The sequence below is a fragment of the Xyrauchen texanus genome, chromosome 4 (genome assembly GCF_025860055.1).
Source record: "Xyrauchen texanus isolate HMW12.3.18 chromosome 4, RBS_HiC_50CHRs, whole genome shotgun sequence".
NCBI lineage: Eukaryota > Metazoa > Chordata > Actinopteri > Cypriniformes > Catostomidae > Xyrauchen > Xyrauchen texanus.
This window is the reverse complement of record NC_068279.1, coordinates 12,431,062-12,447,647: the sequence shown is the minus strand read 5'-3', so window position 1 is coordinate 12,447,647 and position 16,586 is coordinate 12,431,062. Positions and strand designations below refer to the sequence as shown.

The following is a 16,586-nucleotide window of genomic DNA, read 5'->3' as shown; positions in this document are numbered from 1 at the left end:
GAAGTCCTGTGTGTTTGTTTGTAGGCAAGGTCACAGTAGTTTAACTACTCACTTCTTATTCAAATTCTGGTAAAAAGCACCTCCAGTGCCATTCTAAATGCATATTATAAGTGAACTGAACTATTGAGCATCTACATCAAATGCTAAAAATAGCCGCAAGTGTGTCTCAACAGCAGACCCATTCACTGACGTGCTGGAGCTGAGAATATGTTTTATATATTTACTTATTAAACACAGCATTTTGTGAATCACAGCTATTGCACATCTTCAAGTGGCTTTGAATAAAATGCACGAGTCTTCTGAACTACTTTAATGGTGTTTTAATGGTTCTTTTATGTCATTTTTGGAGCTTGACTAACACAGTATCTGATTTTGATCAGACTCGGACAGATTCCTGATCTGTCTGAAAGCTTCAGTATCGGATCAAATCCAGGTATTGGATCAGTGCATCCCTATCTAAAACAACTTAAATGTCACTGCCGTAGGTGTGTGCAAAAACAACCTTCCAGTGAATCATTTGTGAATGTTTTGGTCTGCTTGTAAATTCTGTAACCAAAACCTTAAAACTCAAAAGATTAGGGCAAAGATCATGCAAACGCATATTCTGCGTACAGTCGAAGGACAGCTGACCTCATCGCTCAAAGACCTACGTTCTGACTAGCACAAAACACGGCATGCAGCATCATCCGAGAAGACAACGGCTGTCTTGACACTTTCATGAGTCATAAGAACGCAGCCTAAACCACCCATTCACGTTGTAATTCACCACATAATCTCATCATACTGGCTGATAGGCTCAACATTGTTGCCAGTGCATATGTTGAGGAATCATATTCAGCAAGACACTGACTGAAAAGAAAACGCCCCATAAAATTACACCAATGGAAGTCTCACAGTGCTAGAGAATGAGAAAGCATAATTGTGCAATTATTTTTCCAAACAAATTATCAATTCAAAGCAGGATCGTGACAGAACAGCATTCTGAATTAGTCATGAAAAAACTAAATTATACGTGTGAGAAATGTGTCCCACGGGATAAAATAATTAGTACAAAAACAGATCCATGATTATCTGACCTTTAGCCCGCAAAATCTTTCAAACATACAGTTGGAGTGAAAAGTGCCTTTCTGCAACGCTTCACCACATTTTCAAGTAGAGTTCAGCAAGGTGTCAAAACGGTCACTAATCTACAAATATGAGTGGAATTAATCAATTTGATTTTGACATCCATAAATCAGCCTTGTTAAACCCTGCAGCTTCCCGATTTCTCCCCAGCTTCCTTTTTGTTTAGCAATTTCCGGTAACACCACAGGTGAAGGTAAACATGAGCATGTTTAGAAAATGATAGGCGTGTGATAGGAGATGCCGTTTGTAGGCGAATCGACATAATCTAATGGCTCTTGTTTTTGAAGGAAGTGTGCTCCCCTGAAAGTTGCATTTGTCGCCCGCATAAGTCAGTTTCAGAAGAATGTGGGGACACACCAAATGCAGCCTTCAAATGCCTTCACAACCCAAAATCATTTGAGTCAATGGAACCGTACACCATTTTGGTGAAAACAAATTATAAGAGGTACGAGAGAACTTGCACTGGTACTACTAGCGAAAATATGTAACACACACACACACACACTAAAATAATTTTTTTTATATAATTAACAAATATGGCTGAAACAATTAGTCGACGTTATAGACAATAAAAAAAAATTGTCTACAAAAATTCTCAGTAGCCTTGTTTTCATCCACCTTTCATGCAATTTTTTTTATCGACAATGTGAAAATACAAAAAATAAAAATTGCGACATTTGCCGCCTTCTGCCCATTTCCATTCCAATGGCCTTTTATCGATAAAAAGGGTGTGTGTGATTACCTTATGCCAAAAAAAGCACTGTCGCACAAGTTTTGGTTTATTGCAAAAGAAATCTGCCCTTAAGCCGTTTCTATTCAGAAATGTGTATTTAGCGCATAATTCGCATCTCAGATGTCCCTAATTTTTATCCTCTGAAGTTTTGGTAAAATGGGACAATTGAGACAATTCATTAAAATTAGCCAGTTTACTATCACAAAAATGACAAATTGCTGTTTTTACCAGCATGGCTTAAAAAAATATGTCCGAAGATAAATATATTTTACATATCTTACGTATTTAATACAATGGTGAGTTGTGTGTGGACGCCACGGGGAATAGCGTGGAACTCCACAGGCGCTACGTCTCCGCATTAACACACTCAACAAGCTACATGATAAGATGTGAGGGTTGATGGTCTCATATGTGGAGGCAACTGAGATTCGCCCTCCACCACTAGGACTTAAGAGCGCATTGGGAACTCCAAATTGGGGAGAAAAAAAAAGAAACAAAAGTGTCCCCCAAAATTTAATCGTATTTATAATTTGAAACGTTCCTTACGTAATCCCATACAAGCTCATTACAGATATAAATTCATAAATGCTTCATATTACGCTCAGCTGTCCTGCCATTTACACATGTGCTCAGTTGTGATGTGTAATATACTGTAGGTAGATATTAGGCCAAATCTGTGAATTAACCATGTGTATATAACAAGAAATCAGACAACCCAAACAAGACCAACACTGACTGATTTACAAAGAACAAAAACACCTGTTTGGTCCAGAAATTAGACGTGTAACAGGTGTTTTATGAGGATGATATGAAGTAGACTGTTTCAAATATTCATCTTCAACCTGCAGCTGAACAGCTCTGATAATAATAGCCTAATAGCCATATCAAATGACATCATCATATCGAATTAATGTTTACGTTTTGAAACATTACCTAATTAAATGTATACTTTTTGGATATTTAGCAGCTCGTGATTTCCAGACACATGTATAACTGGGGTTTAACAAAGTTTATTACGTCTCATTCGGCACTTCATCTCTAAAGGAGAATTAATGAGAGAATTTTTTATTATTTTTCTTTTTCCCAGTGGGAATAGAACTAGCACTCTTAACCTGCTTTAAGCCGATACATGTTTGCAAGGTGGGTTATCAGCATTTCCTCTCCACTAGTGTTGTCAATTTTAGTGGTCGGTACCGATACCAGTGAAATTTCATGGTTCTCAGTACCAATTTCAATACCACAGCAAAAATATGATAATGTGCTATTGAACACACCAGTATATTTATTTGTAATACTTATTTTTAGAATTATAGTTTAATCATTATTATTATTTTCCAGAACTCCATGTTTTAAAGTTTAATTTAATCAAAATGGTGTAATTAATTCTTAACAAGTGGAAATAGAACTTTGTGATTGCATTTATGTTATGCTTAAATTAAACTGTCGCATTCGTTTTGGTTTATCGCAAAATGAATTTGACCATAAGCCATTTCCATACAGAAATGTGTGTATTTCGCCAATTGTGTAACTTGCCTCCCACATTTTTCTGAATTTATTTATTATCATTTGGTCATTTATAATAATAGAAGATTTTCTCTGCATTTTTTCATAAGTAATCTAAATTTGTATAGAATTGGGCTATGTTAGTGTTCCAAAAAACACTGAAGCTTTTCTCCAAGTATGGTATGCCATTAATATCAATCCATAACAGTGCGAGTAAAGCTTCAAATACAATATATTAGCTTTTAAGGATGTATACCTTGTAGTCATGATTAACAAAGGCTAACAATTGGGGTAAATTCTGTCTTGTGACACTATAGTTTTGCGTTAATGCCAATTTTCTCAACAAAAAGTTTTTCCAAACAAGTTTTTTGCAACAATTTGAAGTATTGAGATACTTTGCATTTCCATCAGCTATATCGCTAACCTTTTTGATGCACTACACCTTTGTTGCAAAAAAAAACCTTGAATGGAAACAGTTAATGCCTGTAACAGATTGAGTTGGTGCTCACTACTGCCGAAACACTGGTATCATTACATCTTTTTTTTTTTTTTATTTTAATATCGACTTGGTACCAAAGTACCGGTATTTTTGACAGCACTACTCTCCACATATTCAAGAGTGTTTGGCCACTGGCCTACAAGGTTGTTAAGTGAGTAAGGGGGAAAAGATGCCAGTCAGAATGTAGAGTCTGCCATGCAGACATGCCGGCAGCCAAGCAGGCATGCCTGACCCAGAAAAATCACATGGACTTCTAGGCATGTCATGTTTTCAACGTGTGCACTAGCCTATCTTTAAGCATTTTCCAGGAGTCTGGGTGTGCTGTGTTTTCACTAGTCCACAAGCAAAGAGTCATGTTTATTAGGTACCAGGCTGTTAAAATGAGCACTTTACAGGAAGATCAAGTCTATGAATTTGCCAAAGTTACAAGGTTTGTCACATAGGCTTGTGTGTATCAAAGATACTCAGGAATTTTGTTTTAGACATGGAGACATGGAGGCCAAATCATAGGGATGGCTAACAATACAGAAACTCAATCCAAGTGTTAACACCACTCCAATCAGTTCTGCATTCATACCAGAAGTTGACATTTTGTTAATTATCCAGATCAACTGTTCTCTTTAAAGGGAAAGACCTTTGAATAGAGGGAGATGATAAATCTATAGGCCAACTTGGAAGCTCACACTCATATCTTTTAAGAATCATTCTTGAAATTCTACACATACACTGTGTTTTTTAAATATTTTGGCTAAATTGATTCAGCTTTCAATAAGAATGTGGTATTCTCAGCTCCAGGTAACATTTCTACCAGGTTTAAAAGCATTCTACAGAATATATCTGCTTTTTCCTGTGACAATCTCCACAGATTCCATCTGGGCCCATATTTTTTGATGGTTTCCTCCGGTCTCATGAGAGATTATCTGTTTATTACTCTTTTAATCTCTGACTTTTGATGAAATGTATATTCTCAACCAATAGGCCACAATAAAAATCAGTTAATTTCCCCTTTGAAAAATGCTGAGAGTAATGACCTCACTTTAGTGCTGGAATCTGATGTGCTTGTCTTACGAAAAAAAATCACCATGAAATATGGGCATCATGTGTTCAAAGCAGTTTGAGGTATATTGACTTGCGCCAAACCACCTTTTGTTGACAGATAATACTGCTTCATTTTTTGTCAGAATGGGTGTGGGCCCACAGTGCAAACCAGTGACAGCAAGTTTCTGTTCCCTTAAGCCTTTTAAATGGTTTAATTTAGTCATGGCATGCAATGGAAGGCCATGTGTGTAACGTAAATCTCACATTTTTCAACTCTTATTTTCAATTGTAGATTGCCCATATTGGTATTAGTCAATCAGTGGTTTGGATATTCAAATACAAGCCAATGCATCAGCCATGCAAATCTGTCTGAAGCGTTATCAAAAGATAAAAAATAAAAGTCTTTACCAAGCATAAAAATCATACAGCCATAATGTGACTCAGGTAAGAACCTGATAAGAAACATTCCTTAAGATGTATTTAAAAAAAACAACAACAAACACACACACACACACACACACACATAATATGAGTATGACTTCCAAATCACAGTCTATTCTCTGGATGATTCTGCTTTTGTCATTGGAAAAACAGAAGGGGGATTACAGCACCTTTAATCCTCTGCCTGCTCCGGGCCATTGTGATGGAATTCCAGCAAAAATTCTGCTGCCTGTCGTAACAATGAGATAAGGGTGGAAGATGTGGCGGGGTGCACTCAAACCTTTGGCACTGCTATCATACTGTTCAAAAACAAAGGACTGAACTAGATAGGTAATAAATAGTAATTTGGTCTAATCCTAGAAAGGTAACCGATTTTTTTTTTTTAAATGTTGCTCAGTTATAAAGTATAAAATTAGAGTTGTTAATAACTAAATCAATCAGGTTACAATTTCATTATTTGTAGATCAAAGCATTTGGTTTAGCGAATATATATCTTTCACATGAAGGTTAAACTTCATATTAGGGGTGCAGGATTATGACAGAAATCATAATTCTCAAACGTTACCCTTGATATTGTAACTGTGATTAATTTTAATAAGCCATTAAAATGTAGATTCATATATTTATTTTGGATGGATAAACTGCATGCCGAGCTGAGAACTGTATTTCTGAATGACTTTATTGATTTATTACATCAGAAAATCAAGACTAGTTGCCCAAATGAATAAAAAACAAAAGTTGTTATTTACATTTTGAATATATTGTACAAAAAAAAAGCGAGCAATGTACAGGTCTTTGATCGGTTAAAATTATGAGCCGCTGCAAAACAATATTTTAAATAAAAAAATTAAATGGAACATTTTGACACAACATGAGTAGACCTGCATGGAATGCTATAATTCTATAACTCTAAACCTAAATGACAAGGAACATGATACCCTGATGATCAACATCAACTCACTTTTAAACAAAGCATCGTGAAACGTTAGCATTCAAACGGAGCTTAAAAACTGGACAGATTATTTAGACATTGAAGGTGATCCAAGTGCTTTCCCGGCTTGGAAATGTGATGTTTGACTGCACAGGTAAATGCTATTCAGGTAAACAATGAACCACATCAAACAATCATGCCTCTAAACCGCTACTGTAAAATGGGACTCTTAAGGGCTCAATACAGTCATGAGAGAAGATAGATTGGATTCCTATGTCACAAAGGGCTTGCTTTATTTTTATCATGGCAAATTAAATAAATGCTAAAAAGTCTTAAGCACATAACACCTAGGTTTTAGAACAAACAAGACATAATTTTACCAAAGCTTGTAGAGGAAATTATGTATAACAACGGATGCAGTTTTTAACAGAGAGCTGCATTTACTATGGCATACCTACTTTTGGTGATACATACATCACCAAGCTCAATACTCAGAAGAAAGCAGCCTAAAGGACACGTGCTGCCTCTATATGTTATCTGGTCATTGAGAAATTCATACTGAAACTGTTAGATGTTTAGAGGAAATCAGACTTCCTTAAACTCGCAACAGTATCCCTGCCTATTTAGTATATGTCCACTGTCGCACGCATGCACAATTCAGCGACACAGCAGACAACACAATAACGTCCACCACAAGCACACACAGACACAGGTTGATGCTTTTTGACATCCAGCCCAAACATTTCAGCGTGGCCTCCAGCAATATCATGCACCAGTAACAAGTAAACAACATGAACAAAGACTGATCTCTTGAAACAAATAAATAGGCTATAATTGAACAATAATAGACTTTGATTACTGTACTGAGTTTGAGTTCTTTTGTCCTTCAAGCTGCACTCAGTAAGAGTTTAGCTGGTTCTTACTCATCCCCTTGGCCCCAGCAGTACTTGTAGTTTTGGACTCTACAATGGTACCCATCACCCTGGATACTTTAAGTTTGCTTACCAAGTGCTGTCGCTTTACACCAAATGTGTTTATCTTCTGTTTTGTAACTTTTAGTCTGTTTTTCTCCATTTCAAATAACACATATCACTATGATGGGTATTCTTGATTCAATCCACACACATTTTTTGCGCACTAGACTGACCGTACAGCCATGGCTCACATATGCCGTGTACTCGCACTTAGCGTTTGAGGTTGCGCTGTTTATCCGTGATCAGCATGGTCAGAGGTGCAGGGTGTAGCAGTTTGTTTGATGACTCCCTCTTGTTTGAACATTGTCTTTCAACTTGCACTCATTCTGGAGGATCACACTCTTGCTGATACCATTACTCTGGATTAAAAAGTTGACTTGGGCTCTGTTGTTTGTAGGAAGTATATGGTGTTTGTTGTCATATTGTTTGGCTTGCTTTGCTTACATGTACCTTTATGTTTGAGCCTTGGCTGAAAGTGCAATATAAATTAAAAATGTTATTACTATTGTCATTATAAGTGGTAGTAACTCAGTCAATTGCATGACACTGTGTCATGTGTTGTCAATATGGTAGCGTGCAAGAGGTGGCGACTCGCTCCATTTAAAATTAAACCACTTTTATTGGGTTTCTGTTATAACTGGAGTCTTCATCTTATGTGAGAATACATCATTTTCAACTTAGATCGCCTTTAAAATTAAACAAATCTGACAATTAAATCTATAAATATTGCAAAGTGATTTCAAACTTTATTTATAAATCATTTTCAAACAGCTTTTGAGGATTCATTGTGTTTTATTTTTTCCTGCCACCTAGCAAGGAAAGGAGTCAAACCAAAACAAGCCAGATCATATTAGTGTGGTCAACATGTGGGTAACCACATAAAGAAAACAAATCTGCACTATAAATAACATTCACTAAGGGTTTCACACTTGTAGTTAGGTTCTCTTGGTCCGGACCAAAAATGAAAATGATACATTTAGTCCTGGTTCATTTAGCATTCACACTGGCATTTTTAACACCGAACCTAACGATACAAAACCAAAGGCATCAGGTAAAAGTCACAACCTGACTGGACAGCTTTATGACGGAACTTACCGAACATCCAAAACGAAATGCGCTCGTTGGATTTATATATGGTGGTATTTTTACCAGCTGAGAACAAAAGGAAGAGTTAACAAAATGTGTAAAAGGAGTCAAAACAACGGCAGGAATTCCTCCGTTGTACACATAAACGAAGATATGCTGCGAAGACAGCTGACGGGCTGTTCCAACGCCAGTACCGAACTGTAATGGGAACATGGCATCTATGATGAGAAGAACTAGGTATGCTTGAGGTCAGTATTAGGCAAATTACTTCCTGTTTTTGGTCCGTTTAGACGTCTTTGGTGTATTTTGCATTAATATATATTAGGGCTGTCGATTTAACGTGTTAATAACGAGCGATTAATTTGACAAAAATTAACGCGTTAAAAAAATGAACGCACTTTAATCGCAATGCTGAGAAATTCAAGCTTGTATTACCACCTGTTTACTCCAGAGGGCAGTAATTGAAATTTCAGCTGTGTGACAGCATTCACACTTGTTCAAATAAACTGCACTAACAGAGCAATTGCATCAGAGTTCGTTTTAATCTAACCAAACCTGCCAAGTGTGAACACACCCTAAAACACTAACCAGGTGTTTAACAGCAGCAGCGCAAACACTTGTGAGCCTAATGTAAGAAACCTACACTCAAGAGAGTACACAACCACTCACAGGGTGGATCTGAAAGAGTCCAAGGCAAGAACTCAAACAAAGGGTTCACAAAATTAATAATGTCATGTTTTACATGACTTTATTTCATGGAACATTAAAGGAGATGAGAGGCAGTATGTTAGTCTCAATCACCATTTACTTCCATTGCATTTATTTTTCTTCATACAATGACAGTAAATGGTGAAGGGCTATCGGTTTGTCTGATCAATGAGACCATAATTCTGCCCAACATCTCCTTTTGTGTTCCACGGAAGAAAGTAAAACAGGTTCAGAACATAAGGGTGAGAAAATGACTATTTTTGTTTTCGGGTTAACTGTCGCCAAGAGTCTTGGTATCTATGAAGCGGACCAGGTTTACATTTCCCTGCAAGTGATATAGTGTATATAACGGAGTATGTGACAAATAAATGAATAAATAAAGAATTATAATTTAAACATACAACCTATTGGTTACCAGGCCAGACCTTAAACCACTAGGTTGAACCATAGGCAACAGACCTGATGGGTGAGGCCATCCTGATCTACTAGCTGACATGACCCAATGATCCATTGACAAAAATGGGTTATATATATAACACATAACATTCCAAGTGTATTTTAGGAAAAGGGAAGGCTCAAAATTCCTTAAAGCCTCGAAACAGAAACCACATTGTATTAACTTTCAAAGAAAGTTTTTAATGCATCCACCCTCTCGGATATGGCAGTCCAATCCACACCTACAGGAAGTTCGAGCAGCTTAACTAAAACACGCGTTACGCACTGAAAGAAAGTCTCTCGCTGTTTTTGAAACATGGCTACGTGTTTATTGATTGATTAGAATCCTGCATTTCTACATGAGATCACTGGCTCCAAAGCCCGTTTCTTTATCAGATACTGATATAAACTTTTATATTTGCTCTGAGCAGTGAACACACAGCAAGACTAATCAGACCAGCAGTTTCTGAACTGACAGCTCAAGCAAGTCACGTAGACCAACCAAGCCTTTGAGTTGCCATTAACTCAGAGGGAGCTTGGCTGGAGATCACCATGGCTTGGGTGGCAAATTGGAGTGGGTAACCTTTAGCTTTATTTGTTTAGTGCTCACCCAGTCTTTCTCCCGCGAACACGATATGCATTTACATTTTTAAAAGATTCTAAATCTCTCAATTAAAATTTGAATATTTTTTCTAACACTTCCTATTTAAAATTTAAAAGTTCAAAGATTCTAACGCAACCAGACACAGCAACTTTTGTTTCCCTCCCTGTTACAATAAAAGGGGAATTTAATTCACTCATCCATAAAATAAAAAAGGCATTTATTTCACATCCAGAAAGCATGACAAGTAAGTTATAAGATCCAGAGGCTGATTTTGTTAACGCAATGCCGGATTTTGAGCAGTGCCGATCAGCCCATCTGGCCTGATCCATGCTGCCATATCTCGTCGCATGGAAAGATTTTCAAACCCAGCAAAGTTGCACTTACGCACGCAAATCCTATCCTCGCCTCCAGTTACAAACATTTCGTGAGGGGTGGAGTTTGATCCAATGCTTACCTTCTCAGCTGTCGTAGTAAAAATAAATCCCAGTACGTCTGTAATTCTGTGATATAGACCGCTTTAATTTTCCAACGTGAGCCTCTGATCGCCCGAATGTTTCCTTTGCCACTGCCCTGCCTCTCTCAACTTGTCTGAGACAAGCCGGAAGCCACGCCTTATTTTAACTTTCTTCGCCTCACGGAAAGCGCGATTGGACGAATGAGGGGTGAGTGGCGTCAAAGATTACCAATCACAGAACAAATTTAGCCCCAGGTATGAAGTTCAGTGTGGACGACGTGACTGTTTACCTGTAGAACCAGTTTTACTGACGTCATAAATATAGTGAGGTGAGTAAAATAAAGATTATTCTGATTAGTTTGATTAGTAAATTGATAATATCACTCATAAAAAAGTGAGATTTAAACACAATGAAATGTATGTACATTTATGTGAGATGTTTTCAGAAACATGAAGTGATAACTTTTGGTTTTTGGTGGTTTTCGATGGATTTGTACTCGGATATAAAAAAAAATTATTAGGCTGAGGATATTTCTTTTAAGATGGTGCCACAAGATGGCACCATTAGGCTGAAATAAACAATCCATTTCATGACTTGTATGCAAATTGTTTCAGATGATCTATATAATTCTTCCTTAATCACTCTCAGTCAATTCAGAAGGTTGTTAATGCAGTAAAAACAAACTTTTTACATTTTCTACCTTGTGAGTTTATTTATTTTTTACCATTTCATAAGTAATGTATGGCAGAAATAGCATTCTTCTCAGAAATGCTCTTACCTTTTCTCACTGAAGTTTTTCTCTCTAGTGCTTTTTCAGATGATTTCTTTGGTGGATCAAATGCTGCTTTCATCTGTGATACTTTAACAGACTGTGTTGTATCTAAGGTCAGGTCACCTCGGGCCTCTGTTGGCTTGGTCCACTCCTTCATCTTTTTCTGCAACGCAATAGTTTCCTTTATCAAATCTGAAACATGTCGTTTCTGTAAACCTTGTTGTGCTTCCATGCTTGTTTCAGCACTATCTGTGGTCAAGATGTTAGAGCCGCTCTCTGTTGCATGTTTTTGGTTAAGCTGGTTTGAATGTTTCTCCTCAGTGTTAGAGGTGACCAGATGTAAGTGTGCTTGCGTTGACAGCTTGTTCTGCTCTTTATCATGTTTCTCGTTAGCTTGCATACTTATTAGGTTGCACATGGAGGCAGAATGATGCACATCTTGTGAAGCAGATGTGTTTGTTTCGCTGTGTGGCATTGCAACTCCTGCATCCTGGACTTGATCAGATACGTCTGTCAGGCTTACTATGGAATCCGTTGACTCATTTGTTAAAAGTTGAGGGGAACCAGACAGACCAACTTCAGTCTTGTCCACACTTGAAAGAGGTGGCGTGACACTTGGCCTGTCCTCTTTAACTATTGAAGCTGTCTCAGGACCAGCCATGAGTTCAGAGATGGAACAGGTTGCAGATGTTTCCTTATGCATATCTGTGTTAGATCTGATGATATTCTGATTAAACTGGCTGGGATTGAGACTGTCTGATGAGACTTTGTTGGTGTCTAATCTCTGCTGATCAGCAGCACCATCTTCATCAATCACTGCACAAAGAGAAGAGGTAAATTCTGGATCCATCTTTTGTATAGCATCCTTCACTGTCACTGGAAATGTTTGTGTCTCTGGCTGTGGATTTATTACAGCCAGAAAACATTCTAGACTTTTCTCTGTGTGGACTTTGGCTTTCTGTAAAAGAGGGGAATCCTCCATTTCATTTTTTTGAAAAGCATGAATATTAGATTTAGAAGGGGGGTGAGAATACTTAATGTCTTCATGGCTTTGTTGCAGGGGTTTGTTTTTACCCAGTATATTTACACCAGCCATATTATATGTCACACAATAGCCCTCTCCTGTTTCCGTTCCATGCAGAGAAAGGTCTTTAATCTCAGTTTTCATTGCTTGGAAACAATGCCGACTCTTTGAAGCAGACTCCATATTTTCTATTTCTTCAGTCTCTCTTATGCCATCTTTATTTTTTTTATCTCCAGCAGGTGATCTCTCCAGTGAAGTTTTCTTTGTCGAAACGCTGTCCAAGTCTGACAAATAAAATTGCATTTCTTTCTGATGCTCATCCTGTGTGAATTCGCCTGCAGATATTTGCTTATTGCTCTCGATGTGACCCTGAGGTGACTTGGATGCCACTTCTAAGGGGCTCAGGTCCTCTGGGGTGTGTACTCGTTCCAGACTCATGGCTTTGTTTAGTAATTCAGCACCTGCCTGTAATGAACTAGTAAGTCTGGTCTTTATGACATCATCTGTTGGCTGAAGCACATTTTCTCTCACTTTGCAGACATTCATCATTGTATGCCCCTGGGTTTCAACTTTCTTTGGGGAAGAATATTCAGTGTTTGGGGATTCTGTTACATCCGTATCTGAATTCTCTGGCACTCGGTGATTTACTTTAGTAATGTCCCTCGATGTGTCCGTTGGTGAGTTCATCGCAAGGTTTGACAAGCTGGGTTCAATCATCGGCTTCTCATCTTGTGATTTAATTGAGCTGGTCTTCAACTTAACATTATCACTAGATGTTGTGGAAACTTTGTCTTTTGCCAGGTAGTGGACCTTTGAGTTGGCTTGTCTGTCTGTAGCAGGCGAGGCATCTTCAGGATCCATTGGTGTTGAAAAGTTCTTACTCTTCAGCATCTCAGAGGTCACCACAGCAGGACGTGATTTTGTTATACCATTTTCAGAGGCAGCTTCTATGTTCCTGCTGGTATTCATGTTTGTAACATCTGCAATATCTCCGTGTAGTCCTCTGTCCTCTTCTTGTCTTCTTAACATGGTTACATCTTCATAGACAAATTCTATTTTGTCCTTTACATCTGATATGTGTGTGTCCTGCTTACCTCTGATTTCTGTTTCGTGTGCACATTCAATCTTGTCTGTTCCAGGAAGGTCAAACCTAAAGTTCTCCTGATCCTCTCCAACTCGATTGTGTTGTAGAGGGTCTTCTAGTTCATTCTCCAAGTCTCTTGTTTCACCTGCTTCTGATTTTTCCATGTCCTCTCTCTCATGAGCAGGTTCACCATTTCTGGCCTCCCATGTTCCTTGCATGCAGCTATCAGACCGTCTGTTTCCATTCAGCTGTTGTGAATTCAGTGGTTCAGCCCTGCCTTCCTCGCTACACTGTCTTCCTCCCTTTTTCTTTCCATCGCCTCCCTCCACTAACCCCCTATCTGTGGGAGTGCACACCTTATCATGAGAATCCAAATCCTGCTCTGGTGTAGGTGATGTTGACTCCCTGCCTGGGCCTTCATCCAACCTTCCATCGGCTGCTTTCTCGTCATCTGCCCCGACAACAGAAGTCTCAATACTTGGATTTCCTTCCTCTGTTGCCCCCCCAGTGTCTGGGCTTGGTCCCTTTTCCTCTGGCCTTGCAGAACTGTTGTCCTGCCCTGGCTCCCCCTCCTTGTCCTGGTTTTGTCCCATTACATTCTGGGAAAAAAAGAGATGTTATTGGCAGTGTATTGTGGCAGAGCACAAGATGGTGATGTTGCCATTGCTCTGGCATGCAGTTTGTGCCAGTGTTTATCTGAAATTTTCCCAGACTTTCACTCCCCCTATGAGCTGTTTAGATTTCACAGACATCTTTTTTACTTTTCTGTCTTGACTTGTCATGTGGGATTAGTTCATTCCTGTAATCTTATTCAAACATGAATTGTTTGGGAGGGGAATTGTTTAGTTATTACTTGCTAAAAAGACTTTCTTTCTTACGACAAACACAAAATGACATGTTTGGCTGACAGCTTCAGTAACCATTCACTTTCATTGCACTTTTTTTCATAAAATAACCGTAAATGGTCATTTTGCCAAACATCTATGCAAAACATTTCTCTGTTTGAATGAGCACCCCACCTGAAGTAGCAACACTGGCTGAACCATTGGTGTCAATTTGGTGCAGGGCTATCTGTTTGTCCGACCAATCATCGTGGGTGGTATTATGGAAACTGGTTTGAAGATGTAATTGTTTTTACAGACTTCAAGTTTTATTGGTACAAAACTAATATCTAAGAACAAATGAAAATAGCAGCAATGTGTTTTACTTGAACCTTGACTTTGATAGAAACAGTGTTTCTTTCCTGTGTCTTGTGACCACAACATATCTGAGCAGCCATTGATTGTTCATGCTTGTTCATAACATGTACCATCAGCAAGAAAACCTGGAATTAGAGTCAAGCCATTTTGCAGGAGATCTCTCCAGTAAAGCAGAATCTCATACAGAAGCTATAGGTTCACACTATATAATCAAGACATGAGACATTACTTAAAAATTCGAGAGAAATTTCTGAATTGTCCAATTTTCCTAATTTAATTAATTTACTGTTTTTACACACAATGTTGGTGTCATTCTACCCACTGATACATTATATTCAATTCTCAGTTAAAGAATATATATATATATATATATAAATAAAATACTTTTATGTGATTTCATGTGAAGTGCTGGTTGTTGCTGAAAGCATTGGGATCCAAAATAGTCAGACCTTACAAAAAATCTGGCATTCAAAAAAATCTAATTTAAAAATGATTTATAATCTTGAAAAAAAAAAAAAAAAAAAAGTTTTTGATGGCATATTTAAGATTCTGAAAAAAAAAAACATTTGGTCACTAATCAAATGTTAACTCAATTGTACAAAAGGTCAGATTACCTTGTTTTCGTTAAAGCCCATAAGATGAGCTTTAGAACATTCTCAAATGATTCTGGGAGAACATACAGCCGTGGCCAAAAGTATTGGCAGTGACAGTATTTGTAGATTATTTTTTCACATGATTCTATGGTATACTGGGAAACAATTATAAGCATATCATAAGTTTTAAAGGCTTTTATTGGCAAAAACATAACATTTTTGCAAAGAGTCAATATTTAGAGTGTTGACCCTTGTTCTTCATAACCTCTGCAATTCGCTCTGGCATGCTGGATATCAGCTTCTGGGCTAAATCCTGACTGATGTCGGTCCATTCTTGCCTTGGAGTTGATCACAATTTGTGGGCTTCTGCTTGTCCACTCGCCTTTTGAGGATTGACCATAGGTTCTCTATGGGATTAAGATCTGGGGAGTTGCCTGGCCACGGATCCAAAATTACAATGTAATGATCTCCAAGCCACTTCGTTATCACTCTTGCCTTGGTGCTCCAGCGTGCTGGAAAATGCACGGATAATCACCAAATTGCTCCTGGATCATTGGGAGAAGTTGCTCTTGCAGGACGTTTTGATACCATTCTTTATTCATGGCAGTGTTTTGGGCAGAACTGTGAGAGAGCCCACTCCCTTGGATGAAAAGCAACCCCACACATGGATGGTCTCAGGATGCTTCACTGTTGTGAAGGACTCATGGTAGCATTCACCTTTTCTTCTCTGGACTATTGATTTTCCAGATGTCCCAAACAGTCGGAAGGGGGCTTCATAAGAGAAAATATCTTTGCACTAGTCTTCTGCGGTGCAATCCTTGTACTTCCTGCAGCATTTCAGTCTGTCCTTGATGTTTTTCTTGGAGAGAAGTGGCTTCTTTGCTGCCCTTCTTGACACTAGGCCATTGTCCAAAATTCTTCGCCTCACTGTGCATGCAGATGCACTCACACCAACATGCTGCCAATATTGAGCAAGCTCTGCACTGGTGGTGACAAGATTCCATAGCTGACTCCTCAGGAGGAGACGGTCTTGGCGCTTGCTGGACACTCTGGGACGTCCTGAATCCTTCTTCACTGCAGTTGAACCTCTCTCCTTGAAGTTCTTGATGATCCGGAAAATGGTTCTTTCAGGTGCAATATTCTTTGCAGCAATTTCCTTGCATGAGAGGCCATTTTGATGCAAAGCGATGATGGCTGCATGCCTTTCTTTAGCGGTAACCATTGCTACCAAGAACACAATGATTGGAAGCACTTCTTCCCTCCTTTTAATACAATCAGTCTGCTCTTATAATCCAATCAGATTGATAGAGTGATTTCACCTGACTAGTAGTCGTTCACACTTTCCCAGGTGCTGCTGATATGAAATTATGTTAGCTGGTCAT

General features: G+C 38.4%; 1 protein-coding gene across 2 annotated transcripts in view; it reads right to left on the bottom strand.

Annotated features, from left to right (window-relative positions):
• LOC127638211 (uncharacterized) overlaps nt 1-14,011 on the bottom strand; it is a 62,999-nt gene extending 48,988 nt beyond the window's left edge. For both annotated transcript variants that reach the window (XM_052119638.1, XM_052119646.1), the window contains exon 1: nt 11,311-14,011. In XM_052119638.1, coding sequence (XP_051975598.1) covers nt 11,311-14,005 — 2,695 coding nt within the window. In that variant the 5' untranslated portion in view covers nt 14,006-14,011. The remainder of the gene's footprint in view (nt 1-11,310) is intronic.
• Between the last annotated feature and the right edge of the window lie 2,575 nt (nt 14,012-16,586).